General features: G+C 42.9%; 1 protein-coding gene across 1 annotated transcript in view; it reads left to right on the top strand.

The window, feature by feature from the left end:
• The window catches only part of suclg1 (succinate-CoA ligase GDP/ADP-forming subunit alph), an 80,978-nt gene extending 62,042 nt beyond the window's left edge, over positions 1-18,936 (top strand). Inside the window, exons 8-9 of the mRNA XM_072497641.1 lie at positions 6,863-7,051; positions 18,701-18,936. Of these exons, the coding sequence (XP_072353742.1) occupies positions 6,863-7,051; positions 18,701-18,727 (216 nt within the window). The 3' untranslated portion in view covers positions 18,728-18,936. The remainder of the gene's footprint in view (positions 1-6,862; positions 7,052-18,700) is intronic.
• Positions 18,937-19,541: the final 605 nt, after the last annotated feature.

Below are 19,541 nucleotides of genomic sequence, written 5' to 3'. Positions count from 1 at the left end.
TAGCTCCTTTCTCTCTTCACGGATTCTGTCAGAACTGCTAAGGTTATCCAGCATTTTCTGATACATTAGCCACTACTTTCTGTTTCCTGCCACTCAGCCAATTTCTTATCCATGGTCCTATTGTCCCTTTTATTCCATGATGTGAAAAATGGTTACGTGGATTAGGAATGGCTACATGATTAGGAACCGTATGGAGATAATTAAAAGAAATGTTCTAAAAATAATATTGAGCATACAGAGAATGTAGCTTATTTTTTCTGTCAGAAAGATGTAATCACATCACTTTTTTTCTGGTTAGATATTAGAAACTTGAAGGATAGCAGAATTTGCGCAATATCTGACATTAAATGAAAGATTGGGAGGTCAGCGTGACTTGTTCTCGTGAGAATCCTTGTAGAATTCTCGTTGCAACAAAGAACCTGATTAAATCATGTAATATATTCAAAATATCAAGTAACCTATTTGAAAGTGGTGTGCAGGTTAGGAGCATATCGCATCTTCTTAGATTTTGCTGTAATGAAAGGCGCAGAGTTAAAAATATGGCAATTGTTTCACATTTATTTCAATTTAAATGCATATGATTTTTTAAAAAAATCTTTCAGAATCAATACTAATTTAGATGGCAAAGATCTAATGTTGCTCTGGAAACTAGATGCTGGTTTTACATAGATCAAATCTAACGTGTATTTCACACATAGGTGCTGGCCAAATCCCTCTGTGTACCGAAAACAGCCAGTGACATTGTATTTTAAGTTGTATGGGTGGGATCGTGTAGAGGTTACTAATCTAGACTCCAGATCCTTCCATAGCTGTTTGAGAATTTCAATTCTGGAAATAAAAAGCTGGCATCACTGAAAGCTGCCACAATGCTATCAGATTGTTTGAAAGCTTAGCTAGTTCATCAATGTCCTTTGGCTGTGCTTATCCATGTCCTGTTGCACAGCAATGTGATTGATTCTTTAACTGCCCTCTTGCATCAAGGCTCACCACTTCCTCGTGGTAACTAGAGATGGCCAATAAATGCCAGTAATTCCCACTTTACAGAATGAATTGGGGAAAAGAAAATCCCCAAGATAGCTTGGGTCATGTTTCTTCTGCGTTTCTAACTTCATCGCAACCTTGGTTTGTCCTCCAGCCCTCAATTGGCTGAATCTGAGCTATCCTAATTCTTAAAATGACTGAGTTATTGATAAATCTTCATCAATTTGTTAGTCATATCAACCCTACACTGCAAACTCCTGTTGGCTGGATCTTCATCATGAACACACTACAAGTTCAGAGGACTTCTAAATTCCAAATTTAGTTTTGAAATATTTATCCATGTCCCCTTTTGAAAGCTCTCGATTCTGTTTCCAGTACCGTTTTGAGTAGGGCCTAACCACCTGCTGCAGAACAAAGCTTCTCCTACTTTCCTTCTTTGTTCTTTTGGTCATGATCTTAAATTGATGCCCCGGGTTATTAAATCAATAATCATAAGTTCTATTCCAGGAGATTTTACTCCAGTGGCACAGGAACTTGATGAGGCCGCATCTGGAGTACTGTATACAGTTTTGTTCTCTTTATTTGAAAATGGATATAATTGCATTAGAAGTAATTCAGAGAAGGTTCACGCGACTCATTGCTGGCATGCAGGGCTTATCTTATGACGAGAGGCTGAAACAGGTTGGGCATGAGGGGCTGTTTAGCACAGGGCTAAATCGCTGGCTTTGAAAGCAGACCAAGGTAGGCCAGCAGCACGGTTCAATTCCCGTACCAGCCTCCCCGAACAGGCGCCGGTATGTGGCGACTAGGGGCTTTTCACAGTAACTTCATTTGAAGTCTACTTGTGACAATAAGCGATTTTCATTTCATTTCCCCATTGGTGTTCAGAAGAACGAGCAGTGATCTTATTGAAACATGTAATAAGACCCTGAGGGGACTTGGTCGGGTGGATACAGGGAAGATGTTTCCACTTGTGGGGGAGACTAGAACTAGGATACAGTTTCATTGTTATATACGTTTTAGTAAATTTAGAGCACCCAGTTCTTTTTTTTCCAATTAAGGGGCAATTTAGCGTGGCCGATTCACCTGCCCTGCACATTATTTTGGGTTGTGGGGGCGAGACCTTGGGGTGTCCCAAGGGCAGACACGGGGAGAATGTGCAAACTCCATACGGACAGTGACCTGGGGCCGCGATCAAACCCGGGTCCTCGGCACCGCGAGGCAGCAGTGCTAAGCACTGCACCACAGTGCTGCCCTTGGGATGCAGTTTTAGACAGGGTTGAGGAAAAATTATTTCTCAGACAGGGATGAGGAAAGATTATTTCTCACAGAGGGTCATTAGTCTGTGGAAATCGTCTTCCCCAGAAAGCATTGGATGCTGGGTCATTGACTTTATTCAAGGCTGAGTTAGATAGATTTTTGCTAGCCGTGGGAATTTAAGGTTATTGGGAACAGACAGAAATGATGATCAGATCAGCCATGATCTAATCAATTAGCAGAGCAGGTTTAAGGGTTGAATAGCGTACACCTGCTCCAGTCCTATGTTCCTATATTCCCTCAATGCTACATCCCCACTTATCTTATCTAGCCCCTTCATCAAATCACTGTTTACTTATCCCTGTCTTACTGAAGTGACCTAATTTCAATAGTTTTTCTTCATAACCATAACCAAAGTAGAATTTTAGTGTATTACTTCTGCACCCATGTCTTGGATACTCTTCCAAAAATTGAAAATTAAAAACTGTACGTGTGTTCTAACTCCAGCCACACCAATGATTAATATAGATCTAATGTTACCTCCTTGCTTTTGTAGTCTGCACCCCTAGTTATAAAATTAGATTCCCATGTAAGAAGTTTTATCGATTTGTCCTCTAATTTTTAAGAGATTTAAGCATGCCTTCCCTTCATTTTGTTGTTGTTTCCTCTTATACCTTGGAGTATTTTACTGCATTAGAGGCACTATATAAAAGCAAGCTGTTGCTCCTATGGTGCTGCTTTCCAAGTGGCGGTTTCCCTTCAGTACCTTGCTAAAGTACCCATTAGTCATGCATGAACATTGACAGTAAATGTTGAGGGAATTTGACAATGCAGAGAGGAAGAGAACCACAGCTCAGCTAGATTCTGCCCTCAACCATTCACTTTCCACTGGATAATAATAATAGTAATATAATAATAATAACCTTCTATTGTCACAAGTATGAAGTTACTGTGAAAAGCCCCTAGTCGCCACATTCTGGTGCCTGTTAGGGTACGGGAATTGAACACGCGCGGCTGGCCTTATTCTGGATCACAAACCAGCTGTCTAGCCCACTGAGCTAAACCAGCCCTTATAATAGTCCAATCACCCAACTGAAATTAGATAAGCCGAGGTAACCTGGAGCATCCATGGTTTGTGTGGCTCTGTCCTCACCAGCTTAACCTAACTGAGCTTAACCTAGTGGGAGGCAGTGCCATAGCGGTATTGTCACTGGATTAGCAATCTAGAGATGCCGGGCAATCCTCTGGGACCCTGGGTTTGAATCCCACCATGGCAGATGGTGAATATGAATTCTAGAATTAAATGTAAAAACTCATCTGGTTCACTAATGTCCTTTAGGGAATGAAATCTGCCGTCCTTGCCTGATCTGGCCCACATGTGACTCCGGATCCACAGCAATGTGGTTGACTCTTAAATGCCCTTGGGGATGGGCAATAAATGTTGGTGCACTTCCCAGGAATGAATTAAAAGAAAGCCACTGGGGAGGAGTGACCAGATTTAAGCCCTATATTTCCAGTCATGAAGTCACTTACGGCACAGAAGGTGGCCATCAAGATCCTTGCTGCCTCTCTGTAGAGCAGACCAGTAGGTCCCGTTGCCTTGATCTATCCTTCAAAGGGGCTGGTTTAGCACACTGGGCTAAATCGCTGGCTTTGAAAGCAGACCAGCAGCACGGTTCAATTCCCGTACCAGCCTCCCTGAACAGGCGCCGGAATGTGGCGACTTGGGGCTTTTCACAGTAACTTCATTTGAAGCCTACTTGTGACAATAAGCGGTTTTCATTTCATTTTCAAATGACCAGCCAATTTCCTCTTGAAAGCATTGATTGTCTCTGCTTCCATCCTCTTGTGGACAGCCATTCAATAGTTAAAAAATTCTTCCCTGCATTCCCCTCAAAATCTGTGACCCTTGGTCCCTATACCATCAGCTGACGGGAACAATTTTTCCTTGTTCACCTGGTAAGCCGAGTAAATTTGTGGTATGATTTTGGAAAAATCTTATGCAAATTTTCTTCCGGTATTTCCTATTTTGGATAGGGACAGAAGGACTGCTATTTCAAATTGAATTTTAGTTGACCTTTTATTCATTCTGAAATTCACACTTTGGTCTGACAGGCATATGACTGGTATTTGTGCCTCTATTTTTCTCCCTGAGGATGTCTGTACAGCAGTGGTGTGCAGTGGACGGCAAGTGTTTGATGCTGATTACACTAAAAGCCATTGTTGGCACAAGGGCCAGATGGTAGCTCTGACTGTAACATTAATCTCGGTTACCAGTGTTTCTCTTTGCAGATTTAGGGTTGAACCTCGTCCAAAGGAAGAAGATGTTGCTTTTCTTTGCTGCCAGACAGCTATCGAGGGGTACCAAAAAAGTCAGTTTCAGGCATTGGCAACGCAGCGTGCTAAGGATGTTCAAAAGGAGATTCAGATTTGACAGACACTCATTGATAGTTTTGTTGCAATTTCCTTATGATTTTCATGTACACGGAATTACCACGTTTTCTAATTCTAAGTGTGGTGTTTTTCGAGTTGAAAGTCTTCAAGAAGCTAGCAACAACTGTCTGAAAACTCCATAACCCGTCCATAGCTGCCAGAGAACAGTGAAATATACTTGAGGTGCAATCACTCTTGCGTCTGAGATTTGCCTCTCCTCCAGACCATAATAATAATAATCTTTATTGTCACAAGTAGGCTTACATTAACACTGTAATGAAGTTACTGCGTTCATCTATGCGGGGTTACTTCACTGATACAGCCAAGACCTGTATCACATGCTCTGGTCGTGGATCTAAAAAGCAAGCACCAGTATATTTAAGTAAAGACTGGAGTGGATGCGTAATAATGAGTAGAAGTAAGTGATCTTCTAATTGTGCACCAATGACAGTAAGTCAACAATGTACTGTGTGTTTTACCTTTACCTCTCACCATTTTTGGAGCACTTGACCACTGACACTAAAGGGCTAACCTGTGAGGGTCTGTTTCGTTCTACTAAAACAGGCTATATTTCCTGATTCGTTTCAATTGGGAGTCAGCCATCCACTTGTGAAAAGGGGAAAAATTACAAACATTCTATTTTAACTGTTTTACTTTGAACACTTTAAAGAACAGTTTCTTCCTGGTACATCGGTTACATGTGATAATTTATAACCTTGCCTTCCTCTGTTAAATTATAAACACGTATACCCTTGCTCAGTATCATTGCTCACTACTTGTAAAACTTGTAATATTAGGCAGATAAGGAGCTCCCACGTTAGCACCTGTATTTATCTGGCTTTCATGCTATCAATCTCCCTTGCCCTCTTGCACATTGCACTATGGCCCTTCTGCCCACTGGACACTGAGGTTCCCTCCTCTTCTTAGCATTGTTGCTTCCCAGAGCCAGGGTCCCAGGTTCGATTCCCGCTTGGGTCACTGCCTGTGCAGAATCTGTAAGTTCTCACAGTGTCTGCGTGTGTTTCCTCCCGGTGCTCCGGTTTCCTCCCACAAGTCCCGAAATACGTGCTTGTTAGGTGAATTGGACATTCTGAATTCTCCTTCTGTGTTCCCGAACAGGTGCCGGAGTGTGGCGACTAGGGGCTTTTCACAGTAACTTTGTTGCAGTGTTAATGTAAGCCTACTTGTGACACTAATAAAGATTATTATTATTATAGTCTGGAGGAGAAGGCGCAAGAGTCCTGAATGCATCTCGAGTGTATTTCAATGTGACAATATTATTATTACAAAATCTTCACTGTCAATATTGCTTTCTTTCACCTCTGCCTGTGCTTCCTCCTTCTCTGGCTGCCCAAAATTCTCGTCCATGCCATCATACCCCGAGGCTCAACTTCTCATAAAAGACTAAACTGCCTCCCTGTGGCCAAACCTCCTCCAGTTGCAAAGCATTCAAAAGCTTCCAGCCAATCCTCAAACCTTAACACAGTCTCATATCCCCATTACTCCCCTTTTTCAAAGCTCCAGTTATCCCGTTGTGGTCATCGCAAAATTTGCATATGTTCTGCCTGGGCTTTATTCGTTAATCGTTTTTAGTTTTATATATCAGGTTTGGTGGTTACCTTAATGGTTATCTCACGGCTTTTATGTTGAAAGCATTGACTGCTCTCCTAACACGGGGTTACTTCTACTGGCAGTAAAGCTTAGTCAGGATTGAGAAGTGTCAATGTTTCAGATCGGTGACCTTGCACCAAAATCGATGAAGAAAAGTCACTGACCTGAATCATTAAGTCTGATTCTCTCCACACACGCTGTCGGGCCTGCTGCAAATTTCCAGCATTTTCTGATTTGATATTTCATACAACGAAGTGCTTTGCTAGGCCAATCTGGAGAGCAGTGAAGAATCAGCCACATCAATGTGAGGCTTGAGTCATGTATAGACCACACAAAGGACAGCAGGTTCTTTCCCTGGAGGACTTTAACGTACTAACTGGATTTTTAATAATAAATCTACAGTTTCATAGTCACTTTTGATTTTACATTTTATTTTCAGCTTTTCTTTTTTTTTCAAATTCCTGAATTTAAAATCTCAGCCCATGATGGGGGTTGAACTCATTCACTGGTCTACTAGACCAGTACCGACCATCTACCTGTCAGTCCGTAATGATCGATTTGTTGCTTACTGTTTTTACAGGGGCCCAATGCTAAACCAGTGGTCTCGTTCATTGCTGGTCTTACTGCACCGCCAGGCCGGAGAATGGGACACGCTGGTGCCATCATTGCAGGAGGCAAAGGTGGAGCCAAGGAAAAGATTGCTGCCCTTCAGCATGCTGGAGTGGTAATCAGCATGTCCCCTGCCAAGCTAGGTAGCACCATACAGAAGGTAAATATGAATTTTGGTTCTAGAATTTACAGAGAATGCAAAACCTGAACATTGGGCATGTTTTATCATCTGTAAGATCCTCCATATGAATTTGGACCTTCGTGTAAACACCTCCCTTTGTTCACACAGTCGAAATCATTCCGACTTTGTCTTATCCACCGCTGATATGCGGACTGTCCTAAATGGTCTTCATCCAGTCCTCAGCATTGATTTTCCTTTATAATTGTGATCCACTTCAATTTCATAGAATCTTGCAGCATAGAAGGGGCACCATTTGGCCAATCACCCCTGTGCTGGCCCCTTGAAAGAGCTGTCCAGTTTCATGAGTTAAAGAAAAGCGTTACCCGAAGGTAAATTAAAACTTTGCCCAGCTTATTCAATAGGGCAGCACGGTAGCATGGTGGTTAGCACAATTGCTTCACAGCTCCAGGGTCCCAGGTTCCATTCCCCGCTGGGTCACTGTCTGTGCGGAGTTTGCACGTTCTCCCCGTGTTTGCGTGGGTCTCCTCCGGGTGCTCTGGTTTCCTCCCACAGTCCAAAGACGTGCAGGTTAGGTGGATTGGCCAAGCTAAATTGCCCTTAGTGTCCAACATTGCCCTTAGTGCTGGGTGGGGTTACTGGGTTATGGGGATAGGGTGGAGGTGTGGACTTGGGTAGGGTGCTCTTTCCAAGAGCCGGTGCAGACTCGATGGGCCGAATGGCCTCCTTCTGCACTGTAAATTCTACGTAAAAAAAAAAATGCATGACGAGCCTATTGGATGCCTGTTGAGTTAAGTCTTTTAATTGGAAAACTCCCATTCAATTTCATACAGTTCAGTTTGTGGTCAGTGACTACTGAGCTGGCCGGGTCTCTGTATGATTCCTGTCGCATTGAACACAGCTTTTGATGCCTCAGCCTAAAACAAAGCTCTTTATATCTGTCAACCCCTCATCACTGTAATAGGAGAGATGCAGAATTCTCATTCCTTCTTTCGCCACTTACCTTTTCTTAGAAAAACACACAGTGGAAGTCACATAAAAGCAGTAAATATGACCCAGCTCCTGGTACCATCTGCCTTCTAGGTTTAACTTATCTCCTCAAAATGCTGTAAATATTTTTTTTAAAGAGTTCAATTGTTTTAAAAGAAAGCAATTCCTGGATTCTACGCTCTGAGTGTTCTAGGTTTGGTTCCAACTGTTGTGCTCGACTTGCTGCTTTGCTTTCCTCGCCCAGCGATTGAGTATCTTGTCTTGCTGCAACATGGCTTCTTACACAGTGTGGCCACCCTCTCTCTTGTGACGCTTTCGTCGGCATATTCCCTTAGAGAGCTCTGCACATGGCTCCGCATATCGTTTTGCACCACAGGGCTGCTGTTTTTCTCTCTCGGTGGCAGCACTCTACAAAACAGCCAGGCACACCATGCTGTGTGATCCTTGCTATTGGGCAGATTGACACACTACCCTGCTGACTTGCCACGTTCCCTGGTGCATTGATCCAAGGCATGCACGTTGATACATTCCTGAGATTATTCAAATGAAAACTGATGCTGCTTTAGCACTGAATAATACAGCTGTTAAAAAAACTGCAGATTTTGCGTCTTAGCTGCTACATTGCTTGTACCTTGATCATTTCAAGGCATGTCATTTCAGGGGGAAAACGTGACTTTCCTGTGGCCCCACCATCTTTTCAAACTGCACGTCTTTTCAATTTGTGAAGCTGCTTTTTTAAAAACTTGAGTTTTAATACTCTGGCTACATATTGCAATTCAAGAAGTACATAGAATCTTTGACCATTTCTCGCAGTACAACTGGTCTTGGACTAAGATAACCCAAAGCATAAAGGCCTGATCATGACCCAATAAATCCCACTGAAGTGTGTGTGTGGATTGGGTTTGACTGTGCCTCCACTTAGTCGAATAGCCTACCAGCCTTGTACCAGAAGGGAGGAGTTCCATTCTTACATCTTCATGCAGTCCCTATTCAAATTGTTTCAGCTTGATTTTACCCTCAGCCGCAGCTCCCGGACCACCCTGGTTAAAGGTGGCAATTGACAATTTGGGACTGCAACCGTGGTACACCAGCCCTCGGCTCCTTTTCAGGTTTCACACCATCGACCGCCTCTGTTTTAAATGTTAATTTAGTTCAGTGGTATTAATCTGAACCAAAGGGTAACAGGTTCAAGCCCCATTCCTGTCTTTTGAGTATATAATCCAGGTTGGCAGTTCCATGCAGTCTGTGGGAATGTGGTACTGTTAGACATGAAGAAGAGCAGGAGGTACATTGGAACATAGGTTTGTCAGGTTTTCCTATAAAACAGTAGGAGCTACATTTTAAAGTAATTGATTGGTTGTGAAGCACTTGGGAGAATGCTGAGAGCATAAATGGTGCTTTATAAGAATACAAGTCTTTTTTCTAAAGTGTCAAAAAGATTGTTTCTGTTACGATTTGCCGTGCCATCCATCTTAACACTGTACGAAATGGCAGTGACGTATGGCAATATTTCACTTGTTTCATCGAGTCGCACTACAGCTTGTGGCGGGCTGCAAAAAAACCTAGTCTACTCATTGGAATGAATCAATAGCTTATGTTGTTTCCTTTTAACAAATCAGCTCAAATAATTGTTTTAGTATTGGCATAATGTGTTGGATTTATTGATGAAATAGTGCACTGGGACCCGAAGTCTGCTAGTTAGATTGTCTTAAAAATATATTTTCACATGGGATTACTAGTCATTTGCATGAGGAAACTACAGGGGAATAACAGGCACTGAGACTCAGCTACCTAGCCTGACTATACCTTCAATGCTGTGCAGAATTTCTTCCTGAAAATTTGACTCGCTGTGTCGCGTTTATACTTTCCTCAATAGATGGAGGCTGTGGAGTACAGTAATCCATAAACTGTGAATGCAAGTCACACCAAAACAGTTTGAGAATTTGCATTCTGTTTAAAAATAAATAAATAGTTGGTATCAGTGACAATGACCATGACGCTGTTGGATTATCGTTTTAAACAACTGATTCACGAATGCTTGTAGATCTGGAAACCTGCCATTTCACTGGTCTGTCCTCAGGATCGCTGAGTTGGCTCTCAGTTTCCCTCCGAAGTGGCCTTTAAACCACTGAGCTCTATGAAGGCAAATAGGGATAGACAATAAATACTGGTTGTGTTATGCTGCCCAAAAGCCTGAGATCGATCTTAAAAGATCAAAACCCTCAAGAAAGAGTTGGGAGATTTCTGGAAGAATTTCCCCACAGCCATCCTTTAAGCAGTGCCTGCTATGGCTCAGTTGGTAGCACTCTTGCCTCAGTCAGCAAGTTGTGAGTTCCAGTCCTGCTGTCGGACTTGAGCACAAATATCAAGGCTGACACTCCAATGCCGAGGGAGTGTTGCATGGTTGGAGTTGCTGTCTTTTGGACATGATGCTAAACTGAGTCCACGACTGTGTTCTCAACTGAGAGGTAAAATATCCCATGGTATCATTTTGAAGAAGAGCAGGAGAGATGCCCCCAGCGCCCTGATCAATAATTATCCATCAATCAATATTACAACTCTTGTGGACTGCAGCGGCTCAAGGAGGCGGCTCAGCACCGCCTTCACGAGGGTAATTCGGGATGGTCAATAAATGCCAGCCTAGCCGGTGATGCCCACAACCCATAAACAAATTTTAAAAAACAAACACTACCCTAAAATACTGGTCAGAATCACATAACAAAAAGGGGTCTTGGTTTGTTCATTTACTGGAAAGAAGTGGCTCTGGTGACAATGATACGAGGTGTGAATGCTGGGAGCAGCATGGTGGCGCAGTGGGTTAGCATTGCTGCCTCACGGCACCGAGGTCCCAGGTTCAATCCCGGCTCTGGGTCACTGTCCTCGTGGAGTTTGCACATTCTCCCTGTGTTTGCGTGGGTTTCGCCGCCACAACCCAAAAAATGTGCAGGGTAGGTGGATTGGCCACGCTAAATTGCCCCTTAATTGGAAAAAATGAATTGGGTACTCTAAATTTAAAAAAAAAGTGTGAATGCTTGTAAATGCCACCAAGTGGCAGCAAAACACAATTTATCTGAGCTCCTTGACTTCTTTGGATGTGATAAAGGCCAACACTGAAGATGCAAGCTTAAGATGAGCGTGAGCCTTGATGAATTGACGATGCGATTACTATTTAGTATGCCTACAAATGACCAGGAAATAGTGATACCTAGCTGCAGGTTGAAAGTCATTGTTCTGCACAGTTGTCTTTTCAACACAGTCTTCTATTTCTTTGACTTCTTGTTATCAACTGAATTAACTTAAAGATGTGTGAGTATATGCTGCCATTTAATAATATACCAATATTTTTAATTTTCCATTGCTCTATATTTTTGAAAGGAAAGTACTTGCATTTCTTTTTCTATATTCATTTATGGAATGCGAGCTGGCAGTGCCAGCATGTTTGCCCATCCCTAAATGCCCTTTCTTGAATCACTGCAGTCCATGTAAGTACACCCGTGGTGCTGTTCGGGAGGAAGGTCAAGTGCAGGAACGTTGATATATTTCCAAGCCAGGATGGTGAGTGGCTTGGAGGGACTTTCAGGTGGTGGTGTTCCCACATATCTGCTACCCTTGTCCTTCTAGATGGGTAGTGGTCATAGGTTTCAAAGGTAATATCCTGAGTTCCTGCAGTGCATCTTGTCGATGATGGCAATGTAAAGTTGCCATAGTCTCAGATTACCATAGGCTGCTTCCTTCTTTGAGGGGGGAGAGCTGACTGGCGGTGATTTAACCTGAGGACCTCTACACCTCAGGCGCGGAGCAAGGTTGAGAAGGCGGAGCCATGAATAACCTCAGCCGATGTGGGAATTATATCACGAACCAACTGCCCAGCCAACTGAGCTAAACCGGCTCCACGATGCATACTACTGCTACTGTGTGTAATTGATGGTGGGAGCAAATTGTTTTGGATGGTGTTAGGATCCCAGACCAGACGCTAACATAAAATTCTGACAGTGCAGAAGGAGGCCATTTAGCCCTTCGAGTCTGTGCTGACTCTCTGAAAGAGCACCCTACCCAGGCCCACTGCCCCACCCTATCCCCATAACCCCATCTAACCTGCACATCTTTGACACTAAGGAGCAATTTAGCACGGCCAATCCACCTAACCTTTACATCTTTGGTTAGGATGCCAGACAAGAACCCCAAACACTTTGAATTTGTGAAACTGTGAGGAAAGGATACCTCACCCCAGCAATGACTCTGACCAAAAGGGATCTTTTATGTTAAAATAAACCTTAATTTAAACACAGAATTAACCACATTTACATCAAAGAAAATAGCTTTACAATTATCAGTTAAACAGTTCTTAAGCACAAGGAAAACTTAAACTTACTCCTTACACCTTCACTAACTCGAATCAAGCAACCCCAATACAGTTCAAATGCCAGTTATAAATAAAGTTAACAGAACAGATTTACTTATCTTGTCGAGATTTTTTAAGAGGGAATCTTTCAAGAGCAACCTGAAAATCCTTCTGTCTTGCAGCATTTGGCAAAGCTGCTGTTCAATTTAAAAGCCCAAAACAGACTACAAAACCATAGACAGACCTGGTTCCTCCCATTATTACATAATCTGTATCCCACTATGATGTTCCAACACCTGCTTAGGTAGAACTCAATACAATCCCTCATAAGTTATCTACTCTCCAAGGAAGCTGCAGCAATCATAAAAATGTTGCACTCGGCATCTCTCTGTAAACAAGTAAATGGTTAAAATTAATAATTACCTCATCTTTTATGACTTGAAAATTACAGCTTTAGCAGACATATAGTCTGGATGCCTTAACCTAGATTCTTTAATAATACTGCAACTAATATATACATAATTCATGCTTTTAAAAAACCTTATTGCAATAGATATTAAATGAAATATATATACCAATTTCTTACATTCATCACAATGTGATGCCAATCAAACGGACTGCTTTGTCCTGGATGGTGGTGAGCTTCTTGAGTGTTGATGGAGCTGCACTCATCCAGGCAAGTGGAGAAGATTGCTTCACATTCCTGACTTGTGCCTTGCACCTTGCAGGTGGTCAGCAGGCTTTGGGGAGTCAGGAGGCCAGTTACTTGCCACAAGTATCCCAGCTTCTGACCTTCTCTTGTAGTCACAGCATTTATACAGCTAGCCCAGTTCAGTTTCTGGTCAATGGTAACCCCCAGGATGTTGATAGTGGGGGATTCAGCGGTGGTAATGCCGTTGAATGTCATGGAACAGAAGTTCGATTTCCACTCGTTGGAGTTGGTCATTGCCTGATACCTGTGACGCTAATGTTGCCTGCCACTTGTCAGCCCAAGCTTGGATGTTGTCCAAGTTTGCTGCAGTTTGATATGGACTGCTTCAGCATCTGAGGTGTTGTGAACATTGTGCAATTATCAGCGAACATCCCCACTTCTGACCTTACGGTGAAAGGAAGGTCATTGATGAAGCAGTTGAAGATGGTTGGGCCTAGGACACTACCCCGAGAAACTTTCGCAGTGATGTTTTAGAGCTGAGATAATTGACTTCCAACAAGCAGAACCACCTTCCTTTGTTCTGCTTGATTTCAACCAGTGGAGAGTTTTCCCCCTGACTCCCATTGACTCCAGTTTTGCTTGGGCTCCTTAATGCCATACTTGATGTCAAGGGCTGTAACTCTCGCCTTGCCTCATCTCACCTCATTTAGCTCTTTTGCCCATATTTAATGTTTGAACGATGTCTGTAATGAGGTCAGGAGCTTGAGTGGCCCTGGTGAATCCCAAACTGTGCATCTATGGCAGATTATTGCCAAGCAAGTGCTGCTTGATAGCACTGTTGATGACCCCGTCCATCACTTTACTGATCGAGAGTAGACTGATAGGTTGTTAATTGGCCGGGTTGGATTTGTCCAACTTTTTTGTGTACAGGATATACCTGGGCAATTTTCCATGTTGCCGGGTAAATGCCACTATTGTAGCTATGCTGCAGCATTTTGACTAGGAGAGCAGCAGGTTCAGGTTCCTCAGTACTATTGACGGAATATTGACAGGGTCTAAAGTCTTTGCAGTATCCAGTGCCTTCGGTTGTTTCCTGTTTTCATGTGGAGTGAATTGAATTGGCTGCAGACTGACATCTGTGATGCTGGGGTCCTCCGGAGGAGGTCGAGATGGATCATCACTCGGCACTTCTGGCTGATGATAGCTGCAAATGCATCAGCCTTCCCTTTTGCACATATGTGCTGGGCTCCTCTATCATTGAGGATGGGGATATTTGTGCAGCCTCCTCTTCCAGTTAGTTGTTAATTAACCACCACCATTCATGACTAGATGTGGCAGGTGTGCAGAACTTGGATCTGATCCATTGGTTGTGGAATTGCTTAGCTGTGCCAGTCACTTGCTGCTTATGATGTTTGGCACGCAAGTAATCCTGTGTTGCAGCTTCACCAGCTGGACCCCTCATTTTTTGGTATGCCTGGTGTTGCTCCTGGCATGCTCTCCTGCAATCGTCATTAAACCAGGGTTGATCCCTGGCTTGGTGATAGTCGTAGAGTGGGATATATGCTGGGCCATGGTTACAGATTGTGGTTGATTACAATTCTACTGATGGCCTACAACACCTCATGGCTGCCCGGTCTTGAGTTCATAGAATTATAAAATTAGCAGTGCAGAAGGAGGCCATTCGGCTCATCGAGTCTGCACCAGCTCTTGGAAAGAGCACCCTACCCAAGCCCACACCTCCACCCTATCCCCATAACCCCACCCAACACTAAGGGCAATTTTGGACACTCAGGGCAATTTATCATGGCCAATCCACCTAACCTGCACATCTTTGGACTGTGGGAGGAAACCAGAGCACCCAGAGGAAACCCACGCAGACACGGGGAGAACGTGCAGACTCCGCACAGACAGTGACCCAAGCTGGGAATCGAACCTAGGACCCTGGAGCTGTGAAGCAATTGTGCTAACCACTATGCTACCTTGCTGCCCTGTGCTGAGTTGCTAGATCTGTTCAAATTCTAGCCCATTTAGCAGAATAGTAATGCCACGCTACATGCCACTCTTCAATGTCTCCACAAGGGCTGTGTGGTGGTCACTCCTACCGATATTGGCATGGACAGATGGCACGTTGGTGAGGACGAGGTTAAGTATGTTTTTCCCTCTTGTTGGTTTCCTCACCACCTGCCGCAGACCCAGTCCTTTAGGACTCGGCTAGCTCTGTCTGAGGTGGTGCTACTGAGCCATTCTTGGTGATGGACATTAAATCCCTTACCTTGAATCCATCTGCACCCTTGCCACCCTCCATACTTCCTCCAAGTGGTGTTCAAATGGAGGAGTGTTGATTCATCATTTGATGGGGGTGGTGGTGGTGGGTGCTGTATGTAGTAAACAGGAAGAGGCTCCCTTGCCCATGTTTGACCTAATGTACTGAGACTTCATAGGGTGCAGTGTCGATGTTGAGGGCTCCAGTGCAACTCCTTCCTGATTGTAGGCCACTGTGCCGCCATCTCTGCTGGGTCTGTCCTGCCTGTGAGACAGGATAGACCCACCAGGAATGATGATAGTGGTGTCTGGGACATCATCTGTAAGGTGTAATTCCACGAGTATGACTATGTCAGGTTGCTGCTTGACTGGTCTGTGAGACAGCTCTCCCAGTTTCGACACTCTCCCAAATGTTAGTAAAGGGGACTTTGCAGAGCCCACAGGGCTGAATGGCCATTTTTCTCTGCTGTGTATTCTTTTGAAATAAAGCATGAAAAAAAAAACTATCCAAGAAAGAAGAAAAGTTCACAATGGGCCAAGGGCAGTGAAATCTGCATATTTCTGTATATATGTTGAGAAATCCGCCGGCAGCACATAGCACTCTGAAGGTTGTATAGGGTAGGAAAGAAGACAGGATAAATGAATCAGTTTGCTTTTGCAAATAATACATGTAATAGGAGCAGAATTAGGCCATTCGGCCCATCGAATCCACTCCGCCTTTCAATCATGGCCGTTAGGTTTCTCATCCCCATTCCCTTGCCTTCGCCCCCATAACCCCTGCTCCCCTTATTAATCATAAACCTATCTATCTCTGTCGTAAAGACACTCAATGATTTTATAATTGCAATGAAGTTTTTTTTAAGCATTCGGTAAAGTACATCAAATTAAAAATCTCTGTACTGACTGTCGCTCTCCTACAGTTTATTTTTCTATCTTGCCTGGGAGAATAACAACCAAAAAAGAATATGCCACTGGAGCAAGATGAAGGACAGGAAAATAATTCAGTGAATGGACTAGAGTTTATTAATAACTATAGGTAGGCAGCAGTAATTGCTTTGTATATGTATTGATATACATTTTAAATTCTACAGTTAAACTGATTGTGGGGTGACCAGGTTAAAGGTGGAGAAATAATTTTGTTGAAGGTGGAATTCAATTATTTTGATGAAAGTCATTTTAGATTTTTTTTTTTTGCAGTCGTACCGTTCAACTCCCAGAAGCTAGTTACGTTGTGTGGGAGAGTTATTTGTGCACACTGTTTTCGCAACACCTTTAAGTGGAGTACTTAAGAGCTTTAGAATCACTGTTCCACAGTCGTTGTCAGAGCCTTTCACTGCCTGACTCCGGTTGCTTATATTTTATTTGCGAACCCAGGCATGGAGTTGTCAGCAACCTATTGAACTGCGGAAAGTCCCAACTAAGCCCAGTCTAATCCCCACTCAACATCCACACTCATCTCAGGAACGATTGATAGATAGAGATTCAGGAGCAAGGACGCTGACTGACTTTCTTCTGTTTCTGTTTGCTCCACATTCCCTCCCCTTAATCCAAGATGATGTGCCAGGTTAGCATGCAGATTAAAAGGAAAGGTTGCTGGAAATCTGCAATTTAAACAGACACTGCTGGAACCACGTAGCAGGCCAGACAGCATCTATAGGGAAGTTGGGATATAATATTTTGGTGATCTTTTTGTTTCTTGCCAATTGCCTTGACGAAGGTTTGCGAGTTTGCAGCAGGCAAGGGAACTTTCTGATCTCTTCAGTAAATTGGTTAACGTTACTAACTAGCTTTAACAATTAAGTTTATTTAAAATAACATTTATTTCACTATTTAATTTCCTTTCAGAGGGTCAGTGCAGACTCGATAGGCCGAATGGCCTTCTGCACTGTAAGGATTCTATGATAATAGTCTGTGTGACTTTAACACCAGCCTGAATTAACACAGGAATCCATCCTGTGTTTCCTATAAAATTAGTAATATTTTCAACAAGTGCTTTCCAAAGAATGCCCCTCAAGATGCATTGAATTTTTAATTTACGCTGCTACTTTTAGCCTTGTAATTCCATCTGCCTTTGGTTTCTTCTCTCTTTGTGCTTTTCGCTGAAGTATTGAGCCAGCGGACACTCTGCTGAAAGGCCTGCTGTTGTGATATATCCAGAGGTTCAGGTGCATTGTTTGTTTCTCCCCCATCCTGAGGAGAAATGCTCAACTTCCTCAGCATCTTCCTGCAGCAGGTCAACCAATGCTGAATGTGCATCATGCTGCTTCATGTCCTATCATTACCAGCCTGCTGAGCAGCATATATTCCTGCGATGCTCAAATGTATGTCTTGGCATTCCATCTTATCACTTTGATGAATGTCCTTATTAGAGATGTGCGTGCGTGCTTTAAAAAAAAAAGATCTATATATCGCACCGTCTCTGCCCCCCCCACCCAGATGCTAATTTTCTGTTGTAGTTACTTTGTCCCACTTGTGACCAAACTGGGTCTGCCTTCCTTAAAAACAGCAGGAACCGCCCCCATTGCACCTGTCTCCATTATGGGCTGTCAGCCAAACTGGGTCAACAACAGCAGCTTGCATTTATGTAGCACCTTTTACCCAGTGAAATGTCCCCCAAGGTGCTTCACAGGAGCGACTTTGAACAGAATGTGACAACGAGCCTGCCAGCAGACATGAAGACAGGATGGGTAGATTCTGAGGAGTGAGGGAAGAGAGGTGAAGAGGATTATGGAGTGAACTCTAGAGCTTAAGGGCACAGGCAATTAAAGGCACAAGAGGTCAGTTGTAGGGTAAAGATAAGTGGATGCGCAAGAGGCTGGAATCGCAGAGTCAGGATGCAGGAGGGGTGATGGGCTTAATAAATGTGATGCTACATTTTGCTTGCAGTTCAAAACTCTTAACGGCAAAATAGAATTTTTTTTGAATTGTTGCAATAAAAAGTGAAATTTGGGAAATAGTTTTGAGAGAGACTGGGTGGATTTTGAACTTAATATTTTAAACCCAAATTCATTAGGTTAAGGGAAGACAAGTTGAAAATAATAAAAGTTATATTTAGGACTGATCAAGAGGGTTTTATTCACAGAGTAATCAGTACATTGATTGATGGAGTATGAAGTTTAAACACCCTGGAATCTCTTCCAAATCAATTGGATGCATTAATGGGAGGACATTGGGGTTAGTCTGCTCAGAGAAGCCAGAATTGGGCGAATAGCCTTCTTTGTCTGTTGGATGATCAGAATTTTTTTATGGTGGTATTTACTACACTGCAAAAAGAAGAGGTGTTACCGAGTACTGTTGCTGCAGTTTTAATTAAATTAAAAACACTCCCTCTTTAATTTAAAAAAAAAAATCACTTTGAGTTCAGAATTTGAACCTGCTTTTGATAAATGAGATGCCACTTTGATTATTTTTACCTCTTTTCCAGGAGTTTGAGAAGAGGAAGCTGCTGTAAATCCCTGACAAAAATTGTCTTTAGAACAATATAAGCTTCTCGCACAATCCAGTGCCTCGATCGTCCACCTCACTGTTTCAATCATCTGGATGAAGTGACTGAATCTATATTAAACAGAACAGAGCCATATACATATGTTTTGTCTATTTTGTCTGAATCTGTACACTAGATGAAACACCCACACAGAAAATAAATAGTTTTAAAAACCAGTTAACTTGTGTGTTTTCTTTTGTTGGAGTAAAACCTTTTTGACTGCGGAAAAGCTTGGAGCTTAAAGACAGGAGATGAAATAGCCCCACTTGTTCACATGTCAACCCCTCACTCACTTTCTCAAAATACCCTTCAATTCTTCCTGTGCAGAGTTGCATGATTTTGATATCAACAGTTGGCACCTGCTACTTTATTGAACTTTTTGTTGCATAATCCCATTCCTTTTTGTTATAAGGAGGTCAAAGCTAGACCCTACCAACTAGAACGGCTGACTGTACTTAAAATTGACAGACCACCAGGACCAGATCAGATGAATCCGAGGAGACTGAGAGAAATAAAGTGGAAATTGTGGAAATCTTCCAATCTTTGGTTGCAGGGGCGGTGCTAGCTAAAGGACTGGAGACTAGCGAATGTTAACCCTTGCTCAAAAAAGCATGTAAGGATAAGCCTAGCCAGACAGTTTAAGCTTGGTGTGGCAAAACTTTAATGAACGATAATCTGGAACAAATTAAAATCACTTGGTTAGGTTAATTAAAGCAGTTTGGCAGATTTGTTCAGGGCAAGTACGTTTTGAGTTTTTTTGATGAGGTAACAGATAGCTGCT

The sequence above is a fragment of the Scyliorhinus torazame genome, chromosome 3 (genome assembly GCF_047496885.1).
Source record: "Scyliorhinus torazame isolate Kashiwa2021f chromosome 3, sScyTor2.1, whole genome shotgun sequence".
Lineage (NCBI taxonomy): Eukaryota > Metazoa > Chordata > Chondrichthyes > Carcharhiniformes > Scyliorhinidae > Scyliorhinus > Scyliorhinus torazame.
The sequence above is the reverse complement of the archived record's forward strand: the minus strand, read 5'-3'. Positions and strand labels throughout refer to the sequence as shown.